Raw genomic sequence first — 25,765 nt, forward strand, 5'->3', positions numbered from 1 at the left:
ATTGGAGAGGACTGAGATTCTCCCTTGTGCATGTTTCTCACCCAGAAGGGAGACAGCATCCAGTTATGAGCTGGCTCCTTCCACCCAGTACTGGAAAACCCAGACTCCCAGGGGCCAGGGGAGGGGGATCATTCGGTGTTTGTCCTCCATGGACTGCAGTACTATCAAAAGTCTCTTGGGGGACAAAAATAGAAAAATCTCAAGACTTCCTCATCCTCTAACTTTTCTAGCTGCAAGGGTTGGGAATTTCTGTTTCCCCCTTCTTTTGGCACCATGCCTGGCAGTTAAAAGTGCAGATTAGATCTGGCACCAAAGAGCAAGGGAGCTGGGCAGCCACCGATGTTCTGAGCTTCCTTCACCAGGCCCCTGGAGTTCCTTCTCAGTGTAAACACTCCCTGCACATTTTCATCCTAGCAGTGCCTCTTTTACATTCTGCCTTTGGCGTTCAGTGGCAGCTCTGTGCCAGGAACAAGGCAGTGGGGATGGGAAACCAGACTATTGGCCTTACAGAAAAAGGAGTGGCCTAAACACAGCTACTTGCTCTTCAGTGGTCTCTGGTATGCAGAGAGGCAGGATCGTCCTCGTTTTTGAGGAAAGCGACTCAGAAATTTGGGTGATGATCTATCCCCCAAAAGGGTGGAAAACATTATTAGGGCTTGCCAAAAGACAGTGAAGGTTTCTTCTGCTCTGCTGGAGAGAGGAGGATATCCATTTATGGCAGGCGTTGGCAAACTCCGGCCCTCCAGATGTTTTGAGACTACAATTCCCATCATCCCTGACCACTGGTCCTGTTAGCTAGGGATGATGGGAATTGTAGTCCCAAAACATCTGGAGGGCCGGAGTTTGCCTATGCCTGATTTATGGGCAACTGACTGTACCCACCAGGAAAGGCAGGACTTGTAGAGCCTTAAACCTCCATAGGGATATTAGGGGGTTGAGGACAGAAAGTACTACAGCTTAGGAAGATGCACCAACTAATAAAACCCAACAACGAAACATGGCCATTCCACCGGAACATGGAGGAAAAACACGGATTGAAAAGAAGATATCCCAGATCCTATGGGGGAAGCAATTCTGGAGCACAGAAGTTTGTCCCAGCCAGATCACGCCCTCTGGCTGAGCCAGAAGGACTGTTCACTTGAGATGCTCCATTCTGGTGCAGGGAGGAGGCATTCAAGGATAAAATAATGGAGGGTAAATTGGGACACAGTGGCAGCGTATTCTCATGGCCATGGGAAGCGATGGCCTATTTGTGACTCCTGGAGGCGTCATCCCTCAATAGCATTCTTCCCACCCCAATATGCCCGTCTGTCCTTTGACTTAACCTAGTGGTTTGTGTGTTTTTGTGTTTTACAGAGACTGGAATGCCACCCCACAGTGGCCCCATCCAGTATGCCACCTTGTCCCGCACAACTGGGCGCCCTGTCAGCCTGAATCTCTCTCGCTCCAAAAGCATCAGCAACAGCAACCCTGACCTGACCACCACACCAAACTCCCCAGATGAAGAGGTTCAGAAGATTGTTGGCAGCAAGGTAAGCACTGCTGAGGGTTCTTGTTGTTCATTTATTTATACTTAACCTTTTCCCCTGATGGGGGCTCAAGGTGGCTTACAGATAGAATAGGAACAGCTAAAAACACAGAAGAAGAAGAAAAAACCCCAAAATGATAGAATTAAAACTATATATAGGTATAAAAGATCAGTTAAAAATCATACAAAGAGTTGCCCCAGTAATTAAATGTGGTTTGCAGGTGCAGGACTTTGTGGGTGCTTGCAAACTCTATCTTTGTCTGCCTCAGGCCAGATGTTGACTATGACTTCAGGCGGAGGTGACATGAGATGTAGGGCAGGTGAAGGCGGTTTGACTGAAACAGCCTCGTGGGCCAAGTGGGGAGGCCCGGCTGGGATACTGCCAGGGAGACGGAGGCATCAGGCAGGCCCCCAGTTGTCTCCGGAGGATCACCAGTCTCCCATGGAACAGCATCAGTCAATTAGCGGCACGAGCCTCAGAGACATTCCAAGACCCATGCACACCCTTTCAACAGAGTCTCCACAACGAAAGATGCAGACAGAGAGAGAGCATATTTACAGCTTTATTCAACGTAGTTCAGAACAAAGGAAAAACATGACTGCTTGCCTCTGTGTCCAGGAAAACAGCCGGAATACAAAAGCTATATACAAACGGAAGTTCCCAGCAGACAGTGCTGGGAGTAAACAGGCATGTGATACACAACAATCATTCCTGACCCTTTTAAGGTGGAATTGCACTATATCCTAACAGGGCCAGAGGTTTCCCACTGGTCAAAAACTATCTGTATACATCTGGCATTTTAATAATCACATAAATAAGACCCCAGTAGTCATTGCAACAGTGAGCTTTGCCATGACTGCCCAAGCGCCACCCTCCTGGGCCCAGCACCAACTTGTACCACCCTGCCACTAATCCTAATTCTTTGCTCTGAAAAACAATTGCCTGAAATAATACTTTCGCTGTTTTGAAACATTGGAGGGTGATCACTACCATTAAGTTTCTTCGAGGGACAGATTATGTGTGGTGTTTTGTTACTTGGTTCGCCCTGGTATGCAAGATTTTTACAAAGGAAAGTACAGCCAGTGTGGGGGTGAGGAGGTCAAACTGGATCGGGACCATGGCATGAGGTGGGTGGGTGGCTGGATGAGTGGTGGTCTTTAGCCCTTTGCTTCTGCTGTGATCAGAATCACCCCCTCCACGCGCGTGCTTGCTGTTCATAATTGGAGGAAAGCAGAGTGGGAGATAGTATAGATCAGTGGTTATCAACCTTTTTTGGGCCATGCCCCACCTAAACATCTCTAAAATCCTGATGCCCCCCGACATATAATTTTATTTTAATTTTTAAAATGTGTATGTCACAATATATATTTATATACTATATATGAGGCCCCTAGAACCATAAGAAATGCGAAAAAACCACTGTTAATAACTCATTTTCAAATTGCCCCCCTAAAAATCAAATTGCCCCCCTGTGGGGCATGTGCCCCACGTTGGGAACCCCGGGTATAGACCCTTACGGGTGATTCATGCCATGTCCTCCCCTATTATTTGCCCTGCTTCCCTATCTTCCCTACAAACTGGTGCCCCACTCAGATGCATTCTGTGACCATAAACGTATGGCACACAGCTCCCCAAGTCAATGGGCTTTGTGGCAATGGAAAACCTGGGCTTCTAATGCATTATGATGCTTTGTGTGCATTCCTTTTGGTCACTTGCATGGAAATTGCAGGCCCTGGTTTAACTAAGGCTCCTCCTCCTCCTCCTCCTTCTCTGCGATCACAGCAGCAATGGTTGTGGCTCTTTACCCTTGGTTTCTTGGTTCTGATTGTTTTTCCTTTCCTGCTCTTCTCTTGCACGCTACCTAGGGGATTGACCGCTCTCACTCCTGGGTCAACTCAGCATATGCCCCCGGAGGCCCAAAGTCTGTGCTTCGTAGGAATCACCCGAACTCCAGCATGGATCTGAAGCAGGTGCCTTTGCCTTTCCCCTCCCTTCTCCCTGGTGCTCCGACCCCTTGCTCCTCTCCTTGACTTGCTCACCAGAGTGTGCCTGCCATTAATGCCTGCGTTGGGGTAAAGAGTAATGTTTTCCCAGAAGGCTTGAGTTGGGGGGGGGGGGCTGTTGAGCACCACACTGGGCATCAGGGGACATGTTTTTCATGAAAAAATGAAAATAAAAGCTGTCTTCTTGGACTGACCTTTGAAATTTCATCTGCTTCTCCTTTGCCACTCCAAAAGAATGGCATTACAGTCAAACCTCGGCTCCCAAATGCCTCTGTTTTGGAACATTTTGGCTCCCAAACGCCGAAATCACAGAAGTAAATGTTCCGGTTTTCGAACGTTTTTTGGAAGTCGAACATCCGCCACGGCTTCCGCTTGAGTTCAGGAAGCTCTTGCAGCCAATCGGAAGCCACGCCTCGGTTGTCAAACATTTTGGAAGCTGAACGGGCTTCTGGAACGGATTATGTTCGACAACCGAGGTTAGACTGTATTATTATTCGTGCCTTTTTGTGACAGAACTCACCTCCAGCTCTCTGTCTCTCAGTCCCCATGGCAGCCATTTTGTGCTGGTACCCACGACACTTTGATCGAAATAGGAGTACTGGCACTTCATTTTCTACCCCAAAGCGCTGATTGTTATTAATATTAATTGTTATTTATTCTCTTTATATTCCACCCTTCCTCCCAAAAGAGCCCAAGGCAGCCTTAGGTTTTAGAGACGTAGTCCCAGCGTTATGAGGTGGTACAATGAAGGTTGCACTGCCTGACACGGGAAGCATAGTTTTGATATCGGTAGCCTTCCGTCATCTGAGGTTTGGTAATGTCAGGGGAGAGGTTTGTTTGCAAAGGTCTGTGCAAGGTTTTATTTATTTTCCTCACGCAACTGACCCTTTTGTGCTCGCTGAAAGCAGTTTGGAAGAGCGTTTGAAAGCAGCTCAGATATAATGCTATCTGACACCCAGCGTGCAGTTAGGAGACTGGGCAGCACCTCACCTCCTCTGCTTCTTCCTGGGCAGGGCTATCGTGAAATCTCCTTTACAGATTATTTTATAAATGCCACCTGCATTCTCTTCAGGCTTTGGTTTCCCTTCCAATGATGGATCACGGTTGGCAGGACTCTTTGCACTTGACATTTGGTAACCCTGCCTGGAAGGCAGAAGGGGCAGGGGAAGACAGCAGGTGGATCGCGCATGCAGAAGAATGACTGGCTTGGTTTGCAGGTGTAATTTGGGCCAAAGCAGCGACTAAACTATTGACGCAGGAACTGCTGCTTGCCAGGGGCCACACTTCAAAGCGGGAAGGGAGAGTGGGAGGAGCCGTTGTGGTGCAGTGCAGAGATTTTGGAAGTTGGACTAAGGGGATTTCAGTTAAAAAAACACCCTGTCAGCAATTATAAAGTTTCCAGGATATCCTTGAACCAGTCTCCACCTCACAACCTAACATGCCACAGGATGATGCATGAGATTGCGTAGGGGTTAACCCCATGTATGCTGCCTGGAGATCCCTGAGGAAAGACAGAAGCAAAAATGTGATAGATAATTTTTTTAAGTGTATTTTTGTTTTAAGGAAACAGTAGCGTGGATTATTTGCTCCCTAGCTTTTTTGAGCTGCAGCCTAAGCATATGTGAGGTTCAAGGTTTCCAAGGTTCTCTCTGCATCCATATAATACCCACCTGCCAAAGTCCTTCTGCACAGTGAAATTAGGCAGTTTCTTGGCTTGCACAGCTGCTTCCTCCACCATGCGCAGCAAACATATGGCCGGTATTATGCTTCTCTGTGAAATTGTTAATGTGCGCTGGATGTTGGACACTCCTGTTACATGCATCTCCCCCACCTATCCTATTCTATCCTACCCTACCCTACCCTTGGCAGTCAGTGAATATTATTGGGAAGAAGCCATAACTCGTGTGATTTTATGTATCATTCTCAGTACAGGGTGTGTTAGGTACAGTGGTACCTTGGTTTGCAACCGTTTTGGATTACAACCACGTCAAACCCTGAAGTGTGTGTCCCTTTTTTTAGATTACAACCCTGTTTTGTTGGTTTTTTTGGATTGCAACCCTTTTTTTTTTATTGGACGCCACATTGACAAAAGCACGCCTTGGGTTACAACCGGACCTCCGGAATGGATTATAGTTGTAAACCAAGGTATCACTGTATTTTCCTTATCAGAGCTCTCTAAATTGGGCAATTGTCGTTCACTCTGCAACAGTGCCATCTAATGGCAGCTTTGTGGACTGCAGGTACCGGTCTTGCCTAACTGCTGATAGTTACACTTGCTTTTAAAAAAATAGCTGCTATGATGAGAGCGCATCCTATGGCTATAAGCAAGTGCTCTCCATACCTTTGCTGTACGTTTGCCTTCTAATCTGCTGAACTGGACAGCAGTGCACCACTAGAGAGGCAGGCAGGAGTGGAGGCATATAAGCTTTGGGTTGGCCTATCTGATCTAGGTTGAGCAGCCCTGAGTTTGGTGACCTTGCAAATCCATTCTAGACTCCTGCTTCCTTCCAAATTGTGGTTTGCTTTCAAATTCTGAGCTCCTTCCTCTCAGTAAGGAAGCCGGCCACTTTTCCTACAAACCATCACCTCGCTCCTCCTTCCATCCTGAGTAATACCTCTTCACCACCACTGTGTCCTCTTCTTTTCTCTCTTGCTTCTGCTCATCTCACAGGCTGCGGAGCGAGCACCTAATCGTATCTCCTCCTATCTTGAGAACTCCACTTTTCCTCCGGCCACCCCGATGAGATCAACAACCAAAAAGGTAGAGAGAGACTGGGAAGCACCCCAGAAATGTCGCCCTGGAAGACAAACTTAAGACTAGGATCCTATGCACCCTTGGGAGTAAGTTGCATGGATTTAAGTGGAACTTCCTTCCAAGTAGACATGCATCGAATCCATCTAGTATAAGCAGTGCTTTCCCCCTCCCCTAAAAAAATGTTTAGGGGTACTCTCATTTTCCTATTCATACTGAAATACTGCCCCTCAGTGAGGCCAAACTTAGATTCGCAAAATGTTTAGGGGTATGCATCCCCCCAGAAAAAAAGCACTGAGTATAAGTATTTGGTTTAGAAGCAAGTGGCGCTAGTTGTTGTGAATGTGTAACAATGTTATGTGCTCTGAATAGGCAACAGAAGCGCAGGCAGCTCTGCGATGTGGCATTGCCTTGGGTAAGCCCTTTGGGTGGAGATCATGTATCTGTGGTTGGTTTCTGCCATGAAGAAATTCAGGCCCTGCTGATTTTGGGGACTAAACCAATTTAGTCATGATAAAAATCCCACCCTCCTTTGAATGCTATTCCGCTTGCTCTCATACTTCCATTTCTACTTTCTTTCCTTCAGTGTTATTTGCCATCTTTTTGGCTTTTTCTCGCAGAGCTGCTGCTCTGAGTCGTCTATTCATAATACACAACTCACCTGAACCTTCCTCACATGTCTATGGGAGACTTTCAACGTGTCTGCCAGGAATAAACATGTAGACTTGCTTCTTGCTTTTAAGCAGTTCTAGATGGGAGCTGCTCCTGGCTGGAGCTCATTGGGAGGGAGGACAACTTGAGACTCTTGGCCACTTCAGCTTTTGCTATTTCACTGATAACATATTTAACATTATATGAAACACACCAACCTAATCAAGAGGAAGGAAGTGGGTCTGGGCTGTCGAGTTCTGAATGCAGATTGGTTCAGAGTCCAGACTGTGCCGTTGTATCCAGATAATAGTTCTTTGAGAACTACAAGGGAAAGTTGGATGCTGATAACTCTGTTTAGACATGAGAGCAGTTTTGTGTGTGCTCCCCTCATTCCCATTCTGCATGCAGGAAGCCTGGAGTGAACAACACAACCAGTCGCTAAATGGCTGTGTTTATAGCATGTATGCTACAAGGCTTCTGGCTCCTTGGCCACTGACTCAGATGAGGCAGTGATCTAAGTGAGATGAGTTGGGTGGGTGTCAGTTACACCAAGAAGCATCCATCTGTGTAAATTGACTGGGGAACGAATGACTCCCCAGAAATCTCATTAGGGATCTGTGGTTTTTCAGACTAGGCCTGTATTCCAAAACCTGGCCCATTTCCTAGTCTTTGTCAGTTATTGTTTTTCTAACCTAACAGCATCTTCTGAAGATCTTTTGCCAGGCAATCAAACAGATTCTGAGCTGAAGAATAGGGTGTACAGATGAGGGCTGTATTTTTACTCCCTCTCTCTTCCCCTGGTTTGAAAGCAGCTGGTAGCTCCAGAAGCACCAGCCTGTGACTCTGTACTCAGTCCTGCAATGGTTGACCTGAATTTCCGCAAGGGGCATGCTGAGTGTTTCTTCTCCTTGTGAATCTCTTTTAGCTGCTTCATGAAGAGCTGGCCCTGCAGTGGGTGGTGAGCACCAGTTCCGTGCGGGAAGCTGCCTTGCATCAAGCCTGGTTCTTCTTCCAGTTGATGGTATGCCCCTTGCTGCTGATGTCCCTAAACAAATTGTTGGCCTTCTAGCCAGGAGCATCCATGATCTGGTTGCTGGCTTTACGTGTTGCCTTATGTCCCTTTGCTGTCCAGTTTCCAAATTTCTGCTTTGCACAGTGTCACTACAGAAAGTTATGAGAGAACTGAGTTGTCCCTCAAGGTGTATCCTAGATCAGCCTTTGGAAAAAAACAACCACCTTCCCTAAAATATTAAGCAATGAAAAGAACTGATGTGCAGTTCTACAGGGTGCTCTGTTGAAAGCACCACACCTAGGTACAAATTTCATCATTTTGTATTTGGAAGTCGAGGAAGGTTTCCGAAAGGAACAGAAGTATGAGTCGCTCTGTGATAATCCCAGTGGCAGACTTCTCAGATTTAAAGTGAAATTCTTTTCTGCCTGTCTTATTTTGCCAGTTCTTTTCAGGATATTTAACCTCTCTTCAGTCAGGCTTTGGCACAGTAGTTTAAGCAGCATAACTGATTTTCAGCTGCTCACGTGCAGATAGTCCCAAGTAGAGTGCACTGTTCTAAGAGAGGATTTCCCCAACCATGGTCAGCCGTACAGGTCAGCTCAGTCTAAATTGGAATTCCCAAAGGGGTTGGAATAATTGGGCGGTGGCTGCTGATCCAGGAGGATGAAACTCCCTTGATGCTCTTCTTAGGTGAAGAGCATGGCACACCATCTGTTCTTGTGTGACAAGCTGGAGGCACCTCGCAAGCTGCGTTTCCCTGGCCGTTTCGTTGATGACATCTCAGCCCTGGTGTGCACCGTCAGTGCCGAAATCGCCAGCCGTTGCCAGAAGGTTTGTGCAAGGTTTCTTTTGTTTGGCTTCCTCTCCATCCATTCCTTCAGAGTTTTCTATCCGCATCACTCTACAAACAAGCCAAGCGACTTAATTCATGTTTGCATGTTTTAAACCTTGACCTGCACTAGAGTGCAAACTTTAAAAAGTTCAGTGTTGGGAGCAACAAGGTACAGGTTTCTCTGCTTTCCATATTCTTTCTCCTAAGCTACAGGTGTAAACAAATAAAACCCAAGCTTTACATTTTCATATAACTCCTAGGATCTCTCAAGTGACAAAAAACATAATGGATATTGGATTTCCTACACTGAATGCCCTAGAATATATTGTTGTGACCCACTTTTCATGTAAAATGTGATTTTTAAAAAACAACCAAAACAGACTATCTGTATAAAATAGTATCCTTGCTAGATTAAAACATTAATGGTGGGGATATAGCAGCCCTTAATAATACAGGTAGATACATCCAGCAAGTCTTACCCACCTTCTTTATAAATGTGCATCCATTCGTGCATATATATTACATTTGAGTGACCCCCGCAAAAACCCCCACAATCTACAATTTTTTAAAGTGGGTTTTAAAAAAGAAATGGTTTATGTGATTATATAACCACAAAAAAATCCAAAGATGGCTAGTTGTTCTTGATCTCCCTTTAAAATTCACGACTGGAGCGAAATGGAAACCTTTGTGTATAATCTGGTGAGAACTTCTATACGAACCTCATTGAAATGTGTGGGAATTCTGTGAGATATCTGCCCCATTTTGATTCTGTGCTAGCAGCTTGCACTCGCTCACATGGTCTTAATCCCCTCTGCCATTTGCTCAGTTTCTGACCCTGCATTTGGGGTTGCCAGAGCCCCATGGAATCCCCTTCAATTGCCACCTCACATACTTCTGTGCTTCTTCCGCAGGATATTGAGCTGGTGGAACGTCTCAACAGCAGCCTGGCCTTTTTCCTCAATGACCTACTATCCCTCATGGATCGCGGCTTTGTCTTCAACCTCCTGCGTTCTTACTACAAGCAGGTAACAAGAGGAATCCAGTGGTTCTCTTTTCCCAGGCTGCTAATTTTACCTCCTGGAAGAGGGCACAATAACTAGGAGAGAGGGCAAGAGTTTTATTTAGATAGGTGTTGTAGGGGTTGGAGTGTTGGACTAGGACCTGAGAGACCAGGGTTCAAATCCCTGCTCAGCCATTGAAGATCATAGGGTGGCCTTGGGACAGCCACAGGTCTACTTTGTAGGGTAGTTGTGAAGATAAAATGGGGAAGAAGAAAAGCATGTATGCTACCTTGAGCTCTTTGGACGAAAGGTGGGGTATTATTGCAAATAAATACATAAGTAATTGGTTAAAGCTTGAACCCTCCCTCAGTTGTAATCAGGGCTTTGATGTTAGACTGGACACTGGGGAAGGAGATGGTGACTCTGGGTGGCCTCTGCTAGAGGCTGGAGGGTTCACAGTGCTGTACCAAGCCTACAAGGGATGCGGCTGGTGCTGTGGTCTAAACCACTGAGCCTCTTGTGTATGCTGATCGGAAGGTTGGCGGTTTGAATCCCTGTGATGGAGTGAGTTCCCGTTGCTCTGCCACAGCTCCTGCCAACCTAACAGTTCGAAAGCACACCAGTGCAAGTAGATAAATAGGTACTGCTGGAAGGCAGGAAGGTAAACAGCATTTCCGTGCGCTCTGGCTTCTGTCATGGTGTCCCGTTGCACCAGAAGCGGTTTAGTCATGCTGGCCACATGACCCAGGAAGCTCTCTGTGGACAAACGCCAGCTCCGTTGGCCTGAAAGCAAGATGAGCGCCGCAACCCCATAGTCACCTTTGACTGGACTTAACCGTCCAGGGGTCCTTTACCTTTTTTTACCTTTACCAAGCCCACAACAGCTACCTTCCTTCCTCCTCTCCAGATCAATAACAGGCTGCTGACCACCCAGAACCCCAATGCCCTCATTGCTCTGAGGATGGACTTCATCCGTATCATCTGCAGCCATGAGCACTATGTCACTCTGAACCTGCCCTGCAGTGGCCTCTCCCCACCTGCTTCCCCCTCCCCCTCTGTTTCTTCAGCAACCTCCCAGGTAAGCGGCCCAGCGTTAGGGAAAGGAACGTGAGAAGAGGATGCTCTTGGGGGATCAGAGTCAGCATGACTCCATCTGGTCCCTCCAGCCTGCCTTGAACAACCCTGAGCCAGGTGCCTCCACAAGCGCACCAGCTGGGCACGAAGGTGGCAGCTGCCCTGTTGCCCCCAGCCTCTGCTATCCTGAACAGCTAACAGATGCCCTCTCTGTGAAATAGTCTGGTCCCTTTTAGAGCTGCCTTAAGCAAGTGGCCAGGTAGCAGATACCACTGGGAAACTGGGGTAGGGGTGTGTGTTGGGGTGATGACTGCTGGCTCAAAGCAGGTTTGCCGAAGAAGTAGGCTTCCAGGAAAGACTTGAAAGAGACAGAAAGTTTTTACTGGTAGCGAGAGGAATCAGCATGTTGAAAAACCAAGAGGCAAATGGCAGCATTGGAGGGACAGAAAAGAAATTGGGAGCATTGCCATGGATGGGACAGTCAGTGAGCACCAAGAGGTGACTGGGCAGGGGATGTGAGCTGACTCTCCCTGGGGAGGTCAGTCCCCTGCCCCCATGGCTGAAAGGGGCAGCATTTTCACCCCTAGGAAGTCATGAAACACTGCAGAGGATTGATTCCCTGCCTCTTCCTGCCTCCCTTGCTCCTGCAGAGCTATATATCACTGTGGCGATCACACAGGGTCCCCGGACGTTTAACGGTCTATTGATCCCTGTGCCACCACTGTGATTGCTTCCCCGCTGCCACCAACCAGTTACTCTCTGGTAAAACGCTGAGTCCAGTCAGTTGTTAAAAGTGAACCACAAAAAAAAGTTTATTTTACACACATTAACAAGTTTATGGTTTCTCCAATAATATTCCTGTCAGTATCTTAACTTTAGTTTCTTTGCTGGCCTGTACCTTCCTAATACCTTCTGACTGATTATCTCAACTGTTTGACTGACTCCTCTTAACAAATTCTCTCACTCTCTCATAGCAGACTAGCCCAACCCACAGACTTACCTTCCCTCTCTCATCTATCTCCAGACTGTCTTCTCAACCACTCTAACCCTAACTCTTCTTAACAAATTCTCTCTGTGCTTAAACCTTATACACAGTTAACTCTGCCCCTTGGGTTCCCATTGGTTAGTCGTTTTACAATTAGTTAACCCTTTCCCTATGAACCCAGTATGATGTCACACACATAGGAGGGCAAACGCCACAATCACCTTTCATAGTTGACACTTGTGGAACTTTTCCTTTCTTCTCCTTGCCCTGCCCCCCTTTTAAAAAAGTAGTTCACGAAAGCAGCATTTGAGAGAGACTGTCTCATTCGAAAGGCTACCAATAAATGATGGCAACTGAGATGTGAAGCTTGGACGCTGTTCTTTTCCATGCAGTGATAAGGAAAGGAACCGTTTGCGACACGCTGGCTGGGGTCAGCTCTGCTTGATTTCTCATGGCCTTTCCCCTTTCCCAGGGCTCAGCCTTCTCCAGCCACACACAGGACCAACGAGTGGCCAGCATGTTTGAGCTGTCAGTGGCCTTTCGGCAGCAGCACTTCCTGGCAGGGCTGGTGCTGATGGAGCTGGCTCTCATCCTGGAGCCGGATGCAGAGGGGTAAGTGTGGTCCTTTGGGATGGTTCCCTGATGCCATTGTAGCCAGAGCCCTTTGTGACATCCCTGCTCTCTTCCCTTCCCTTGCCTCAGAGCCTTCTTCTTGCACAAGAAGGCAATCAGCACTCTTCACAACCTGCTGTGCAGCCACGACTCGGACCCTCGCTACATGGACCGTTCGGTACGGGAGCACGTGGCTCAGCTGTACTTGCCTCTGATTGGCATCGTCATGGATGCCCTGCCCCAGCTCTACGACTTCACAGGTGAGGCCAGGAGGCCCTTCTGGAGGCAGGGAGGAGGGTGATAATGGATGGAGGTGCCAATGTGTGCAGATTCCTAGCCGGTTTTCAGAAATGATAGCCTCTCCCCAACCTTCCTTGCTGCCGGCAAGCCTGCTGTCTTCAGTTTTGTTCCGCATACTTGGAATAGAGCCAGTTAAGCAGAGGGCTTGGGTGGCCATGGCATCAATCCCAGTTGTGTCAAACTTGCTGACTGTAGCTGCTGCCCTCCCAGGCGAGGGAGGAGAATCCAGCTGTCCAGCATATGAGTTTCGCTAGCTGAGGTTTGATATGGTGGTCATTCTGTGAAGCCATACCAACCTGACTTCTTAAAAAATGCTTTGCTGTTCTGCATTGGGTCAGTACTTTGGCCTTGTTATTAAAACCAGGTTCTCTCTTTATTTTATATTGTTTTTAGTATCACTGAGGATCTCTCTGGCTAGGTCTTATCACATCCACCATTAAAACTGTTCATTCTGTCTCCTTATCTAAGGTTTCTCCAAAAAAAATCACACTCTTGTTGAGAGGTGCAAATGGTGACATCTCTTTGTATCTGAAAATTCAATCAAAGAGATTTCCACTTACATCTGATGCCATTTGATTCCTATTTGTAGTTTATGAAAGCATATTAACTTTCTGTCTAGCTCTGAAATTATAAATTCTGAGCAATTTGCTGCATTCATTCTTTCTAATATCAAAGTCAATGAAGTAACTGTTCTCTGATTAACAGGATACAAAGGATTTGTTCCAAATACAATGCCTTTTAATGTGTTATGATTTGACACCCAGCTATAAGACTAGAAAAAATATTATTGTGTATTTCTTTGCTGTCTGTTTTTTCCTAGTTAATTCCTTTTGTACTCTGTCCTTTAATTCCTCACTAGAACATCCTTAGCCAGTTTCCCCATCATCAGTTCAGCACACACTTACTGAACAACACAAAAGCAAAAATGTAAAGCCTGTCAGTTGAGCAAATGCAATTTAAGTGAGCTTAAGAGTGGCACTTAAGAAGAGAGAACCAGTCTTTGAATATTCAGAAACATGTCAGTCTCACAGCTCAGGAAATCCTGGAAAACAGCCACAATTTGAGTGGTGATTTGTGGTTTGGTTATGTGTCATAGCTTCCCATGTCGTTTCTCATTTGTTTTGGGGAAACGTACAACATTTGAAGCAGAGTCAGAGCCACAAAGGAAGTCTCAAGTCATGCAGATTTAAAGACTGCATGATATAGTATAGAGAAGCTAATGAAAGGGAAAACAAGGAAGTTGTGAAGGAACAAAAGAAAAGAAAGCCAGAGGAAGAGTCTGGGATTAAAGCCTGGTGCTTATAATAGAATCCAGAGCTTTAAGCAAGGAATCTCACAGCCTGACACTTGGAACTGACTTGATAAGCTACCCAGGACTGTGCGAACTCGGTCCTAGAAGAGTCTCAGCTGTCCTGGCCCAGTGGTCAAGGATGGCGGTGGGAGTCCAACAAAATCTGGAAGGCAGTAGGCTGAGAGAGCCTGCCCCAGAGCTTATATAAGGGAAAAGAAGTGTGTTTTGTTAACCCCAATAATTTGCAGGTAGCTTGAGGCCCCTGGAATGGCCAAGTATACACTGCTAGGAGTCTCGCCTTCTTCATTTTAGTGGTCAGCATTGCAGAAGTTCTTGCCTGCAGGGATGGTTCATGGCCCCAGCCTGGCCTTGGCTCTGATTTTGCCAGAAATCGCTTCAACGAAATCAGTCTGTGAAATCAACCAAACAAAAAAATCTTGAAGTGGCTTCTCCATCACCTTAGCTTGCATTAGCTTTGGTGGGTTGCTTAGCTTCCCTTGCCTTTATTGTTCATTTTAGCTGCTTGGAATGTCTCTGAAGAGGGAAATGAGAGTCAAAACCTTATTAAGGAACATTTGTGCAAATTAGCTGTCCTTCTCTCTCTCTCTCTCTATATATATATATATTTAAACAGAATATCAGTATCCAAAGTTATTGACTGGGTGGTGGCGGTGGCTGGGCTATCTTTTCTTCCCTTATTGGTCCTTATTGGGCAATTAATTCAACTTTACAGAGAACCTCAGCCAGCGAGGGCGGCTGGCCTCTGTGACGGTTGAGGACGGCGATGGGGATGGCAGCACCATCAGCCAGTCAGTTGCCATGGCCATTGCTGGCTCTCCCTTGCCCCACGCTCATCGGTCCACTGTCTTCCAAATGCCATCAGTGGTGAGTGTACACTGTCCTCTGGGGCTAGAGAACGAAACCGAAACTTGGGTGGGGAATACTTGCACATTAGAAGGGGATGAGGGTTTGTATAGCTCTCCAGTGCTGTTGGACTCCCAACTCCCTCCCTTCAGCCCAGTGGTCAGGGGTGATGAATCTAACATCATCTGGAAGACCATAAGCTCCCTATCTCAGCTTTAGAGATAGAATGCTCAGTGATAATGATACCTGGTATTGGACAGCCTCCCATTTAGGCAAGGAGCCATGTCTATTAGGAACTTGTGGAATGAACCCAGGAGCATACAGGTCTCAGTCCTCAGCAGGAAAGTCTCCGTGTGTTCAGATTTGTAACATGGTTGATCTCAAATGCAATAGGAGATTTAACAATACAAAAACTATTAGTTGATTGCAGTGAGTTTTGTTTGTTTATGTGAGGGGGACAGTTATTGGGTCAGATTAGCCTTATCAATTTGTATGCTGTTGTGGGGTTTATATTATTATCTTGTTGGCTATGTATGTAGTAAAAGAGAGCCATACTGGGGTGAAGGCATCCTCTTTTGTAACTGAAGAATCCTTTAATAAAAAAACACACACACACCCCACAAGGACTTGCATGAAGCAGCCAATTTTAAAACTCCATTCAGCTACTACTTGCATTTCCTATTCCGACATGGGGATATCATTAGGCAATGTGGGCCCAAAACATTGCTCCTCAAAACCAGAGGAAAGGAGGTCCTTATGAATAAAGAGCAGCAGGGCACCACTGCTGCCTCTGGCTTCTTTGATGCACTGTGCCATTTAGGCATGCTTAGTTGGGAGAGGGGGGAATGGGGAGGCTGGGTCAAGTGAGTTGTAAGAGCTGCGCTGAGCTCATCTCTTGCTTGTTTGCAGCCACCACGCCAGTATAGCATGCTGTCAGCTGAAGCAAGTCGCAACCTGCTGGTGTGTCTCCTGTGGGTACTGAAGAATGCGGATGGAGCTGTGCTGCATCGCTGGCTTGCTGACCTCTCTGCTTTGCATGTGAACCGTCTTCTTGACCTGCTCTACCTCTGTGTCTCTTGCTTCGAGTATAAGGTTAGAGTCCAGGCACTGAGAGAACCAAACGTGGCTCCCCTGCTTCCCTCCTCCCCATCCCAGGACTTTGGGAGACAGAACGCAGGAATCCCACCTTTAGCTGGCTGGACTCCTCACCTAGACAAACTCCTTAGTAGTTGCAGATCTCAAAGCATGCAGTCTTTGACAGAACGTGGCCAGCAAAGAGCGGAGAAGAGGCAAGAGAAATGCAGCCTCTGACTGCAACAGTCAGAGGCTGCATTTCCTTCCAAGGAAATGCAGTTCTACAACTTGTCTTAAGGCAAGAGCAGACAGGCTTCAGGCTGTAGGATATCTCTGTTGTTTAATAGAATCCTAAGAGTTCACCTGCTGGAGCCTTAGGCAAAAGACATAAAGGTAAAGGGACCCCTGACCATTAGGTCCAGTCGTGGCTGACTCTGGGGTTGTGGTGCTCATCTCACTTTATTGGCTTCCGGGTCATGTGGCCAGCATGACGAAGCCGCTTCTGGTGAACCAGAGCAGCGCACGTAAACACTGTTTACCTTCCTACCAGAGCGGTACCTATTTATCTACTTGCACTTTGACGTGCTTTCGAACTGCTAGGTTGGCAGGAGCAGGGACCGAGCAATGGGAGCTCACCCCGTCATGGGGATTCGAACCGCCAACCTTCTGATCGGCAAGTCCTAGGCTCTATGGTTTAACCCACAGCGCCACCTGCGTCCCAGGCAAAAGACATACACTTCAGTTAAAGAATTCTAAGTCCAGGAACTTGTACTGAGTACCAGAACTGAGTCAAGTTCACAGTCCTTCCATATACAAAATGCACCCCCTGGTTCAACACCCATCTAAGCACAACCACGATCCATTTCAGCAGGGAAAGTCGTGTTGTTGTTGTTAAATTGAGGGGGCATAAATCATTGCCAATCTGCTTCATGCCACACAGAGATTGACCAGTAGATCCTGATCTACCTTCTTCCCACCCCTGCTGTAAGAATTCTTCTAACGTGGAGATTGACTAGGAAGCGAAATGTAAGAAGCCACTAACATTTTATAGTGAAATCATTCCTATAAGATATTGTGAAGTCCAGTAGAGCAATTCAGTTCAATATAGTGATGTTGTTGGCTATGAGCTAAAATGGGGAGTGGTGGGAACCTTGCATTTGGAGCCCCAAAATATCTCTTTGCCAGATGTGAAGTGTGGCAGCTTAACAATTCTTGCCTATTGTATTTGGGGCTGATGTGGCCCTAGCCAGAAGCATTCTCCATGGTAAAAGCTGAAAGGGCTTCACATCCCACTGCTCAGCGCCTGTTGAAATGAGCACTCGGCCACTTTCTTCAGTGAGCAATTGCCTGCCTGTTCTATGAGTTCTGGGCCTGCCAGGTTTTGCACCTGCAGCCAAACTCCCCCTCTTGCTTAGCAGCGAGGACTTTTAGACTCACTGCCATCCACAGGGCAAGAAGGCCTTTGAGCGCATCAACAGCCTGACCTTCAAGAAGTCTCTGGACATGAAAGCACGACTGGAGGAAGCCATCCTGGGCACTATTGGGGCACGCCAGGAGATGGTGCGACGCAGCCGAGGTGAGAATGAGAGAGGGCAGAGCTGTTTATTATGAGCTTGCTTCTGGAAGTCTGGAAGTAAGCAGAAATAAACTCTTTGGAGTACCATCTGTGTGAACAGAAGGGAACTCCATTCATTCCCTTGAAGGCTCACTCTAGCTGAAGCATCTTTCAGATGTTAAGGGCTGGCTTTTGGTGACTGGAACTAGACTTGGTGGGGAGGAGTTTTCTGATCTGTCATGGTACTCATGCCTTTCCTCCCCTTCCTACACAGAGCGGAGTCCATTTGGAAACCAAGAAAATGTTCGCTGGAGGAAGAATATTGCCCATTGGAGGCAGAATTCGGACAGGGTGGACAAGTGCGTTTGTGGGCAACTCGGGGGGGGGTGTCAGGGGAGAAGTAGTACCTTGTGTACATGTTTATTATTCCTACTCCTATCTTTTACGGGTTGTTTGTTTTTTTGGTAGTAAAAATAACAATTCTTGACATTTTTTAGCACCTGCATGTGATCAGTCTCATAGTGATTCACATTTCACAGATAGTCTAAGGCTATACTTTAAATGTATTGTGGTGCCTGAAGAGGACTAGGGTCATCTGATGAAACTCATTGACAATAGGTTCAGGATAGACAAGAGAAACTACTTCCTCATTTAACACATTGTTAATTTGCAGAACTCATCACCACATGATGAGGTGGCTACTGTTTAGATGGCTTTCAAAGGGATTTAGACAAATTCATGAAGGGGAAGAGATCTCTCAATGGCTGTTATCCTGGCTAGCTCTGCTGAACCTCCTTGTTCAGGCACAGTGTATTTTTCACTCAGTATCAGTGTCTGTCAGTATCAATGTCTGTGGAGCAACAACAGAAGAGAGGTACTGCCTCCACACCCTTTTTCCAGGAGTCATCTATCTGGATGTTGTGAGAAAGAGGATGCTCAACTATGTGGACCTTTGGTCCTACCAAGCATTGGCTTAGTGCAAATGAGCAACCCTTTTATTTTTATTTTATATACTGTGATTTTTTTATGTGAACCCCCCTGAGACCTTCGGAATAATAATAATAATGATGATGATGATGATGATGATGATGATGATGGAGAGAAGACGGTGGCTGCTTTGCTCACCCTCCGCCCTGTTGCTGTTGCAGATGAAGCCATTATTTAGCATAGCATTAACATTGAAATCCAGGTTCACGGTTTATCTCCTCCAGACAAACCGCGAGCAGTAAGCTATAGAACAATCCCCACAGTACAGGCAGTTACCCAAGAACAGGAACCAAACTTGGGCTGAACACACAGTGACTCTCATGGTGTGTGTGTGAGTTGTGTGCAGTGCCTTAATCATAAATTAGTGTGTTTGGTTTGTCACATAGCCATGATCACATGGCATTCAGGGCATCTACCAGATTACTATTTTTAATAAAAAAATTAACTCAGGTTTTAGTTTTCATGATTGTGTTGGGAAATGTATAGAGAAAAAGACTGTGTGGGATAAAGATTCTGAGTCTAAGAAAGAGATGTACTTTTAGTTCCTTCTCATTGGCTTGCCATCATCCCATATCCCAGCTTTCCCACCCTTATAGAGAAGGTGCTGCAGGCCCCTTTCTCATTTTTGGGCTGCACCTGATCTTTGGCAAGAGCTAGTTGCAGGAACCAGCTACCTGTTTCATGGAAGCCAAACGACTTTGGCTTTGCATGTCCCTAGTGTAGTTCCAACCTTTGGCAGGCCTGTACGAGCAGCAGAGTGAGCAGAAAACCAGAATAACCATGCAAGCGAGGATTGGCATCTGGTGACTCTAAATGTCTTAAACCCACGCCCTTTTTTGTCCCTTGCTCAGATCCAAGGAAGAGATGGAACATGAGGCTCTGGTGGATGGGAATATGGCCACAGAAGCCAACATGGTGGTGCTGGACACCCTAGAAATCATTGTGCAGGTAGGATCTGATGGAGACTCCAGTCTTGCACCCACCCGCCAGAGCAAGGCTCTGGGATTAATTTGTTCTTCCAGGGTGAAGATTGCATCTCTTATCTATGCTCTCCAGTGGTAACTTTTGAATTGTAGGAGCTTCCCCGCCCCCTCACAGTTCACAAGCCACACCCACAAGGGAAATTCAGTTTCTTGATGAAAACTGCTGGAGACAACTTTTCTCATCCAGCTTCCATAAGCAGAATCTGATTTGGCGAGCTGGAGGACAAAGTTGTCTCCAGTTTTTCTATTATTGATAAAGCGTTTCCTTGGAGTGCATTGAGAGCCACATCTGTCTTCTTTGTCCTTGGCTGTTTTGATCCTCTCTGTTGCGGTTATGCTGAGCTGGGCTCTCTTAGGTAGTCCGGGGGCTTGAATTCACTGGCCAGCATAGCTCTTGGTCCTTTGCCATCTTTAGCAGAGGCAGCAGAACACCTAAGGCATGCAGATGATAAGCTTTGCTTGTTCATGTTACATAGTCTCATCTCTGCCTTGGCCACTCATGTCCCAGTGACTTCCATGGGCTTCTTGGTGCAAGATGAAGTCTGGCCTGGATAAAGCAATTGTGACAGCCTCACCACGTTACAAATGGGGCTACACATTCTTTGATGGAGGGGTTCCTAATTTGAGTACAATTTCCCACCCATTTTTTCTTTCTTTCTCTACCTCCCTCTCCTCCCCGGTCTCCTCTCCACAGACTGTGATCTTATCGGAAGCCAAGGAGAGTGTCCTTGGCGGGGTGCTGAGGGTGCTTCTGCACACAATGGGCTGCACTCCCAGTGCTGCCTTCCTGCAACACTGCTTTGCTACCCAGAGGGCGCTAGTCAGCAAGGTGAGTGCTGCTTGGTTGGGAAAACTCGGCGGAAGTGAATGTTGCGGTTGAATTTCCAGCTGATTTTGCAAAGCATCTTGCTCTGCTCCTAAGAAGACAGTGCAGGGAGACTATTGACTTGTCTGCATCCAAGCTCACCAGCTCTGGTTGTAAGTGGAGCCTGGCTACTTCAGGAACAAGAAGGACTTATCTACCCCTCAGGTTGTTAGCTTCTGTCTGTCACCACTCATGTTCTCCAACCTTTAACTCTACTGAAGGGGCTTTTTCTCTCCAGGGTTTTTCTGAGATTGTCCACAGCAGAGTCTGCTTACTTAAGAGTGTGTGTGTGTGTGTGTGTGAGAGAGAGAGAGAGAGAGAGAGAGAGAGAGAACACACACACACACACACACACACACACACACACACACACCAGAATATGAATACCAACCTCAGTCCTACAGAGCGTATACGCCATGTCTGGGAATCCTCCAACTTCACAATGCGTGTTTCAAAAATATCTTTCAAAACATGATGTCCAGATGTAAGACCTGTTTCACGCCTCCTGTACTCGTTAACCAAGCCAATGTATTCTTCAAAAATTCCACCTGTGGGAGCAGGGGCCTGGATTCCCTGGGACTGGAGTTGATTTATGAGACAAATGGCCCCCGGTCATCTGAAAAGGCATCCCATTCTATTTCACCCCTCGTGAGCCAGCATTGCCAAAGGGTAATGTCAGCAGCCAGCAGTTGCCATATTCTATCACCCCACTTTCCCAAAGTAAACTCTTCCTTGCTTTTCCAGAAATAAGCTGTTTCCATGCCAAGGTGGATTATTGAATAAATGCTTTATTTCAGCCTTGAAAGATAGAGACCAAAGCCAGCCCATTATTATTTGAGTCTACTTAATTATGATACTGCAGATCTGGAACAACCTCTGTAAAAGGGCCTGACAGACACTTCCAAGGGTTGGGTGAAAACCTGATTCACAGAGGCTTTTAATATTAAATCTTACCGCTCTTGAGTGTGTTAATACCTTGCTTGTAAGATTATCAATCTGTTGGGTTTTATGCATCTATTATCCATTGCCTTCCTTGCAGTCCATAGGAAGGCCAGTATTATCATTGTTAGATAAAATAACTCCAGTCTCTTGCTTGCAGTTTCCCGAAATGCTTTTCGAGGAGGACACAGAACTGTGTGCTGACCTGTGTCTGCGCCTTCTCCGCCATTGCAGTAGCAAGGTGGGCATCATCCGCACCCATGCAAGCACCTCGCTCTACCTTCTCATGCGACAGAACTTCGAGATTGGCAACGTAAGTGCTCATTGGAGTAAGGAGGTGCTAGAGCTGCCCTCTGTCTCTTCTGCTGCAAGGGTGCTGTCAGATGCAGGGGGTGGTTGCTCGTGAGTAACCAGGCAAGACTCCGACCTGTCTTTTACAGGTTTTATTGGTACAAACTATTTACAGTGCAGAACCAACAAGTTCATGTCCGTTTTAGTCACTTGCAGAATCCGGGAGTGGCCTCTTCCGGCTTCTCCCCCAACATAAGAACTTAGACACCCCAAATCTCCACCTCCCCTCATTTCGTTTCACCCCTCTGTGCAGGCTAGGCGACGGAAGTGGCGTGTCTGCCTCCTGGCCAGCCAGGTTAGGTGAGGCCCTTGGGCTCTCAGCAGCATCTTCGAGCCCTCTCCTCGCTTGGCTACCCCCTTCCCTCTCTGCTCCACTGGAGGTGTGGCTTTCCCCACCGCTGGAGGAGGAGCTGCTCCTCAGAAGCATCGGAGGCCCTCTGTATCCCCCTGCCTCCCTCCCCTGTTCCGATGGCAGTCCCCTGACAGGTGCTTCCTGGGAGCAGGCCTGAGCCATCACCAGAGTCCAAGCAGTTGTTGTTGTTGATTGAATGATTGATTGAATGAATGAATGAATGAATGAATTTATACACCGCCCTATACTTGGAGGTCTCAGGGCAGTTCACAGAAAAGATCAACATAAAACCCACAATATATATAATCAAAATAAAAACAACAACCCAATAACACCCCCCCCAAAAAAAGAAAGCCGCATTTTAAAAGGGCATAGGATGTCAATCAGATCAACCAATGGCCTGGTTAAAAAGAAACGTTTTTGCCTGGCGCCTAAAGGTGTATAATGAAGGCAGCAGGCGAACTTCACTGGGGAGAGCATTCCACAGACGGGGAGCCACTGCAGAGAAGGCCCCGTTCTTGTGTTGCCACCCTCCGGACCTCTTGAGGAGAAGGCACATGAAGGAGGGCCTCAGAAGATGATCTCAGGGTCTGGGTAGGTTCAATCAGTTCATTGATCCCTGCAGCATTGCCACGTTGCACAAACTCTTTCCCTGCCTCTGTTCTCTTCCCCCACCTTTGTCAAAATTTAAATTGTTAAGCTTCTTGGGGCCAGGGGCCCGTCTCGTGATTCGATTACTCTGTAAAATGCAGCGTACACTGATGTAAAGGTAAAGGGACCCCTGACCATTAGGGTCCAGTCGTGACTGACTCTGGGGTTGCGGCGCTCATCTCACTTTATTGGCCGAGGGAGCCAGCGTACAGCTTCCGGGTCATGTGGCCAGCATGACAAAGCCGCTTCTGGCGAACCAGAGCAGCGCATGGAAACGCCGTTTACCTTCCCGTGAGAGCGGTACCTATTTATCTAATTGCACTTTGATGTGCTTTTGAACTGCTAGGTTGGCAGGAGCAGGGACTGAGCAACGGGAGCTCACCCCGTTGCGGGGATTCAAACTGCCGACCTTCTGATCGGCAAGCCCTAGGCTCTGTGGTTTAACCCACAGCGCCACCCGCATCCCTTGTACACTGATGGCGTTATGTAAATAAAAATAATACATTTTTACCAGCCTGGATGCCCCTGCTGATATCCTTCAGTTGCTGCTATGGGAAATGGGAGAGGATCCCCTCTGAGAAGCTTCCAGACACCTGCTTCTCTCAGAGCCTTATGTGCATGACCATCCCTGGCAGCTTCTTCAAAGTGTTTGCCATGAGTTGCCAAAAGCAACAGTTTTGGATTGTTACCTAACTTGTATTCCTGGGGTTGGGGTCTTAGAGAAAGGCATGTGTATAGGAAAGAGGAGTGGAAATGAAACAAGGAGCAGCAATGCTGAAAAGAAGCACGCTCTCCTAAATAGTGTAAACCTTCTCTTTAATTTTAACTTTCTCTTTAGTTTTAACAGTTGGCCAAGCAATTACTATTCACATTTTAAAGGAAATAATACCAGTGGGAAACTTAAATTTTAAAGTGTTCTGAACTAGCCGTTTTTCTAGGTGATTTTTAATTTAAATCCGTCCATTCTAGAACTGTGTTCTGCAGAATCCATTCCAAGCATCACCTCTGCTTTTATTTGGCTCAGGATTTGAATAATGTTTCTGGCTTGCCCTGCCTTGCTGACTCCTGCCGCGTCTCTCTTGCACAGAACTTTGCCCGAGTGAAGATGCAAGTCACCATGTCACTTTCCTCGCTTGTGGGGACGTCACAGAACTTCAATGAGGAGCACTTGCGGCGCTCATTGAAGACCATCCTGACCTATGCCGAGGAAGACCCGGAGCTGCGAGAAACCACATTTGCTGAGCAGGTACATTGGATGGCAGACCCATAAACATCAGACTAGGGGCCTCTGGAAGTTGGGTTGTGGCTTGAGCTGATACCTTCTGACTCTGGCAGTCTCTTCTACAGCTTCTGCAATTAATTATGAACAATTTAATCTTCACTGGGATTTGTAGGCAATTTTTCCAATTTCTCAAGAATACATGTGAGATAGATACAGTGCTTTTTTTCTTAAAACTTTTTTAGGGGCACTCTCGTTTTGACTCAAGAAAATCACCATTCTTTAGTTCAAATCTGGGGAAATAAATAGAGTAAATGGACAAAAGTACAAAGATTCACAAAATGTTTAGGGGTATGCGTATCCCTGCATACCTCCAGAAAAAAAAGCACTGGATAGATATATTGGATTTATTTAAAAATATTACAAGGCTTTATTTACCAGATAACAACGTATGATCAAACTAAAGCAAACGTTTTGCTATTATTTTTAAATAAACATATTTATTTAAAAAACTGAAATGTGATACTGTACTAAAAGACTGTTCACTAAATTTGAAACATAAATTTTCCAAGGAAATAAAAATGTTTCCAAAATACAAAAAATATACATATTGTATCGTCATATTGTAGAATCCTATAGAAATATAAAGTGTAAGCCTAAATGAGAAAAAAAATGATCACCTGTATCAGAAAATTTCGATATTCTTGAACCAGAATTACAGTATTCAGTAGAAACAGTGGTGGATCTTGGGGTCTCAAATTTCAGCAGCACCCTCTGTGACACCAGAATCCAGCACCCCTCTCTCTCGTGTTCCATTGTAAACCATAGTTGTGTCCCTGGTGGCACCAAACTAGTCACGCTCCCCTAAATCTGCCTCTGGTAGGAACCTGAAAGAAAATTGCTTAAAATGGTTATATACCCTGGGAAATGGTTAGAGCAGGCATAGGCAAACTCGGCCCGCCAGATGTTTTGGGACTACAACTCCCACCATCCCTAGCTAACAGGACCGGTAGTCAGGGATGATGGGAATTGTAGTCCCAAAACATCTGGAGGGCCGAGTTTTTCCTATGCCTGGGTTAGAGTATCTAAATTTGGAAATGATTACTTCTGTCTTAGATACAGCTAAGCCAGTGTCTACCAAATGTGATGAAAATGCAAGAGATTAATTATTGACCTAGTTTTGCTGTTCTTTCTCCTCCTGAAAAGTGGGCAGATTGGGGGGGGGGGTACCAGGATCAAGGTGAACACAGCCCATAAGTGAACAGGGCTATGCCCATCTCAATCCTGTCGGCAAGTATTGCATCAGGGATGTCCTCTTTCGCAAGTGCCTTTACCTGAGTGCTTGCGGCATCCCCACTCTTGATGGAGGCAATTGTGTGTTCCTGTTCCTGCTCTCCATGCTTGTGACTTAGAAGATGCTTCCTCTTTTCCCTGACCAGGTTCAAGACCTCGTCTTCAACCTGCACATGATCTTGACAGACACAGTAAAGATGAAGGAACATCAGGAGGACCCAGAGATGCTGATAGACCTGATGTACAGGTGAGACAGTAGCCAGCGCTCTGGGTACGGAAGCAGCAGGAAGGCTCAGAGGCCAGGAAGGCTCAGAGGCCAGCAAGGCTTGCTTTCTTCATCTCAGTTTCCCAAAAGGAGGGTGTCAAAATGCAGGAGCCAACATCACTGTGTTTGCACCTAAGACAAAGAAGATTTGTATCTCAGATCATCCACAGACTCATTGGCTGTTGGCAAGCCTGTTGCAGCATGAGATCTCTCCCTGCTTTTACACCTGCCTCATCTGTTGCATATGGTGAGAGCTCCTCCTTTTGCTCCCACTCAGCATGTAATGGAAGTGGGTGAGCTGGCCCTACAGCCAAAGAGATAGCTA

The 25,765-nt window shown here is 46.6% G+C and overlaps 1 protein-coding gene across 4 annotated transcripts in view; it reads left to right on the forward strand.

Annotated features, from left to right (window-relative positions):
* The window catches only part of DOCK6 (dedicator of cytokinesis 6), a 99,611-nt gene that overhangs the window by 51,336 nt on the left and 22,510 nt on the right, over positions 1–25,765 (forward strand). For 2 of the 4 annotated variants that reach the window (XM_080988022.1, XM_080988023.1), the window contains exons 22-39: positions 1,357–1,532; positions 3,395–3,499; positions 6,204–6,293; positions 7,861–7,956; positions 8,638–8,778; positions 9,691–9,804; positions 10,688–10,858; positions 12,312–12,451; positions 12,542–12,711; positions 14,776–14,927; positions 15,816–15,998; positions 17,430–17,556; positions 17,810–17,894; positions 19,374–19,470; positions 20,200–20,334; positions 21,470–21,622; positions 23,751–23,909; positions 25,322–25,422. In XM_080988022.1, the coding sequence (XP_080844148.1) occupies positions 1,357–1,532; positions 3,395–3,499; positions 6,204–6,293; positions 7,861–7,956; positions 8,638–8,778; positions 9,691–9,804; positions 10,688–10,858; positions 12,312–12,451; positions 12,542–12,711; positions 14,776–14,927; positions 15,816–15,998; positions 17,430–17,556; positions 17,810–17,894; positions 19,374–19,470; positions 20,200–20,334; positions 21,470–21,622; positions 23,751–23,909; positions 25,322–25,422 (2,395 nt within the window). The remainder of the gene's footprint in view (positions 1–1,356; positions 1,533–3,394; positions 3,500–6,203; positions 6,294–7,860; positions 7,957–8,637; positions 8,779–9,690; positions 9,805–10,687; positions 10,859–12,311; positions 12,452–12,541; positions 12,712–14,775; positions 14,928–15,815; positions 15,999–17,429; positions 17,557–17,809; positions 17,895–19,373; positions 19,471–20,199; positions 20,335–21,469; positions 21,623–23,750; positions 23,910–25,321; positions 25,423–25,765) is intronic. The other 2 variants (XM_080988024.1, XM_080988025.1) reach the window with 2 other exon arrangements.

Source organism: Podarcis pityusensis (assembly GCF_964106645.2).
Source record: "Podarcis pityusensis genome assembly, chromosome: 17".
NCBI lineage: Eukaryota > Metazoa > Chordata > Lepidosauria > Squamata > Lacertidae > Podarcis > Podarcis pityusensis.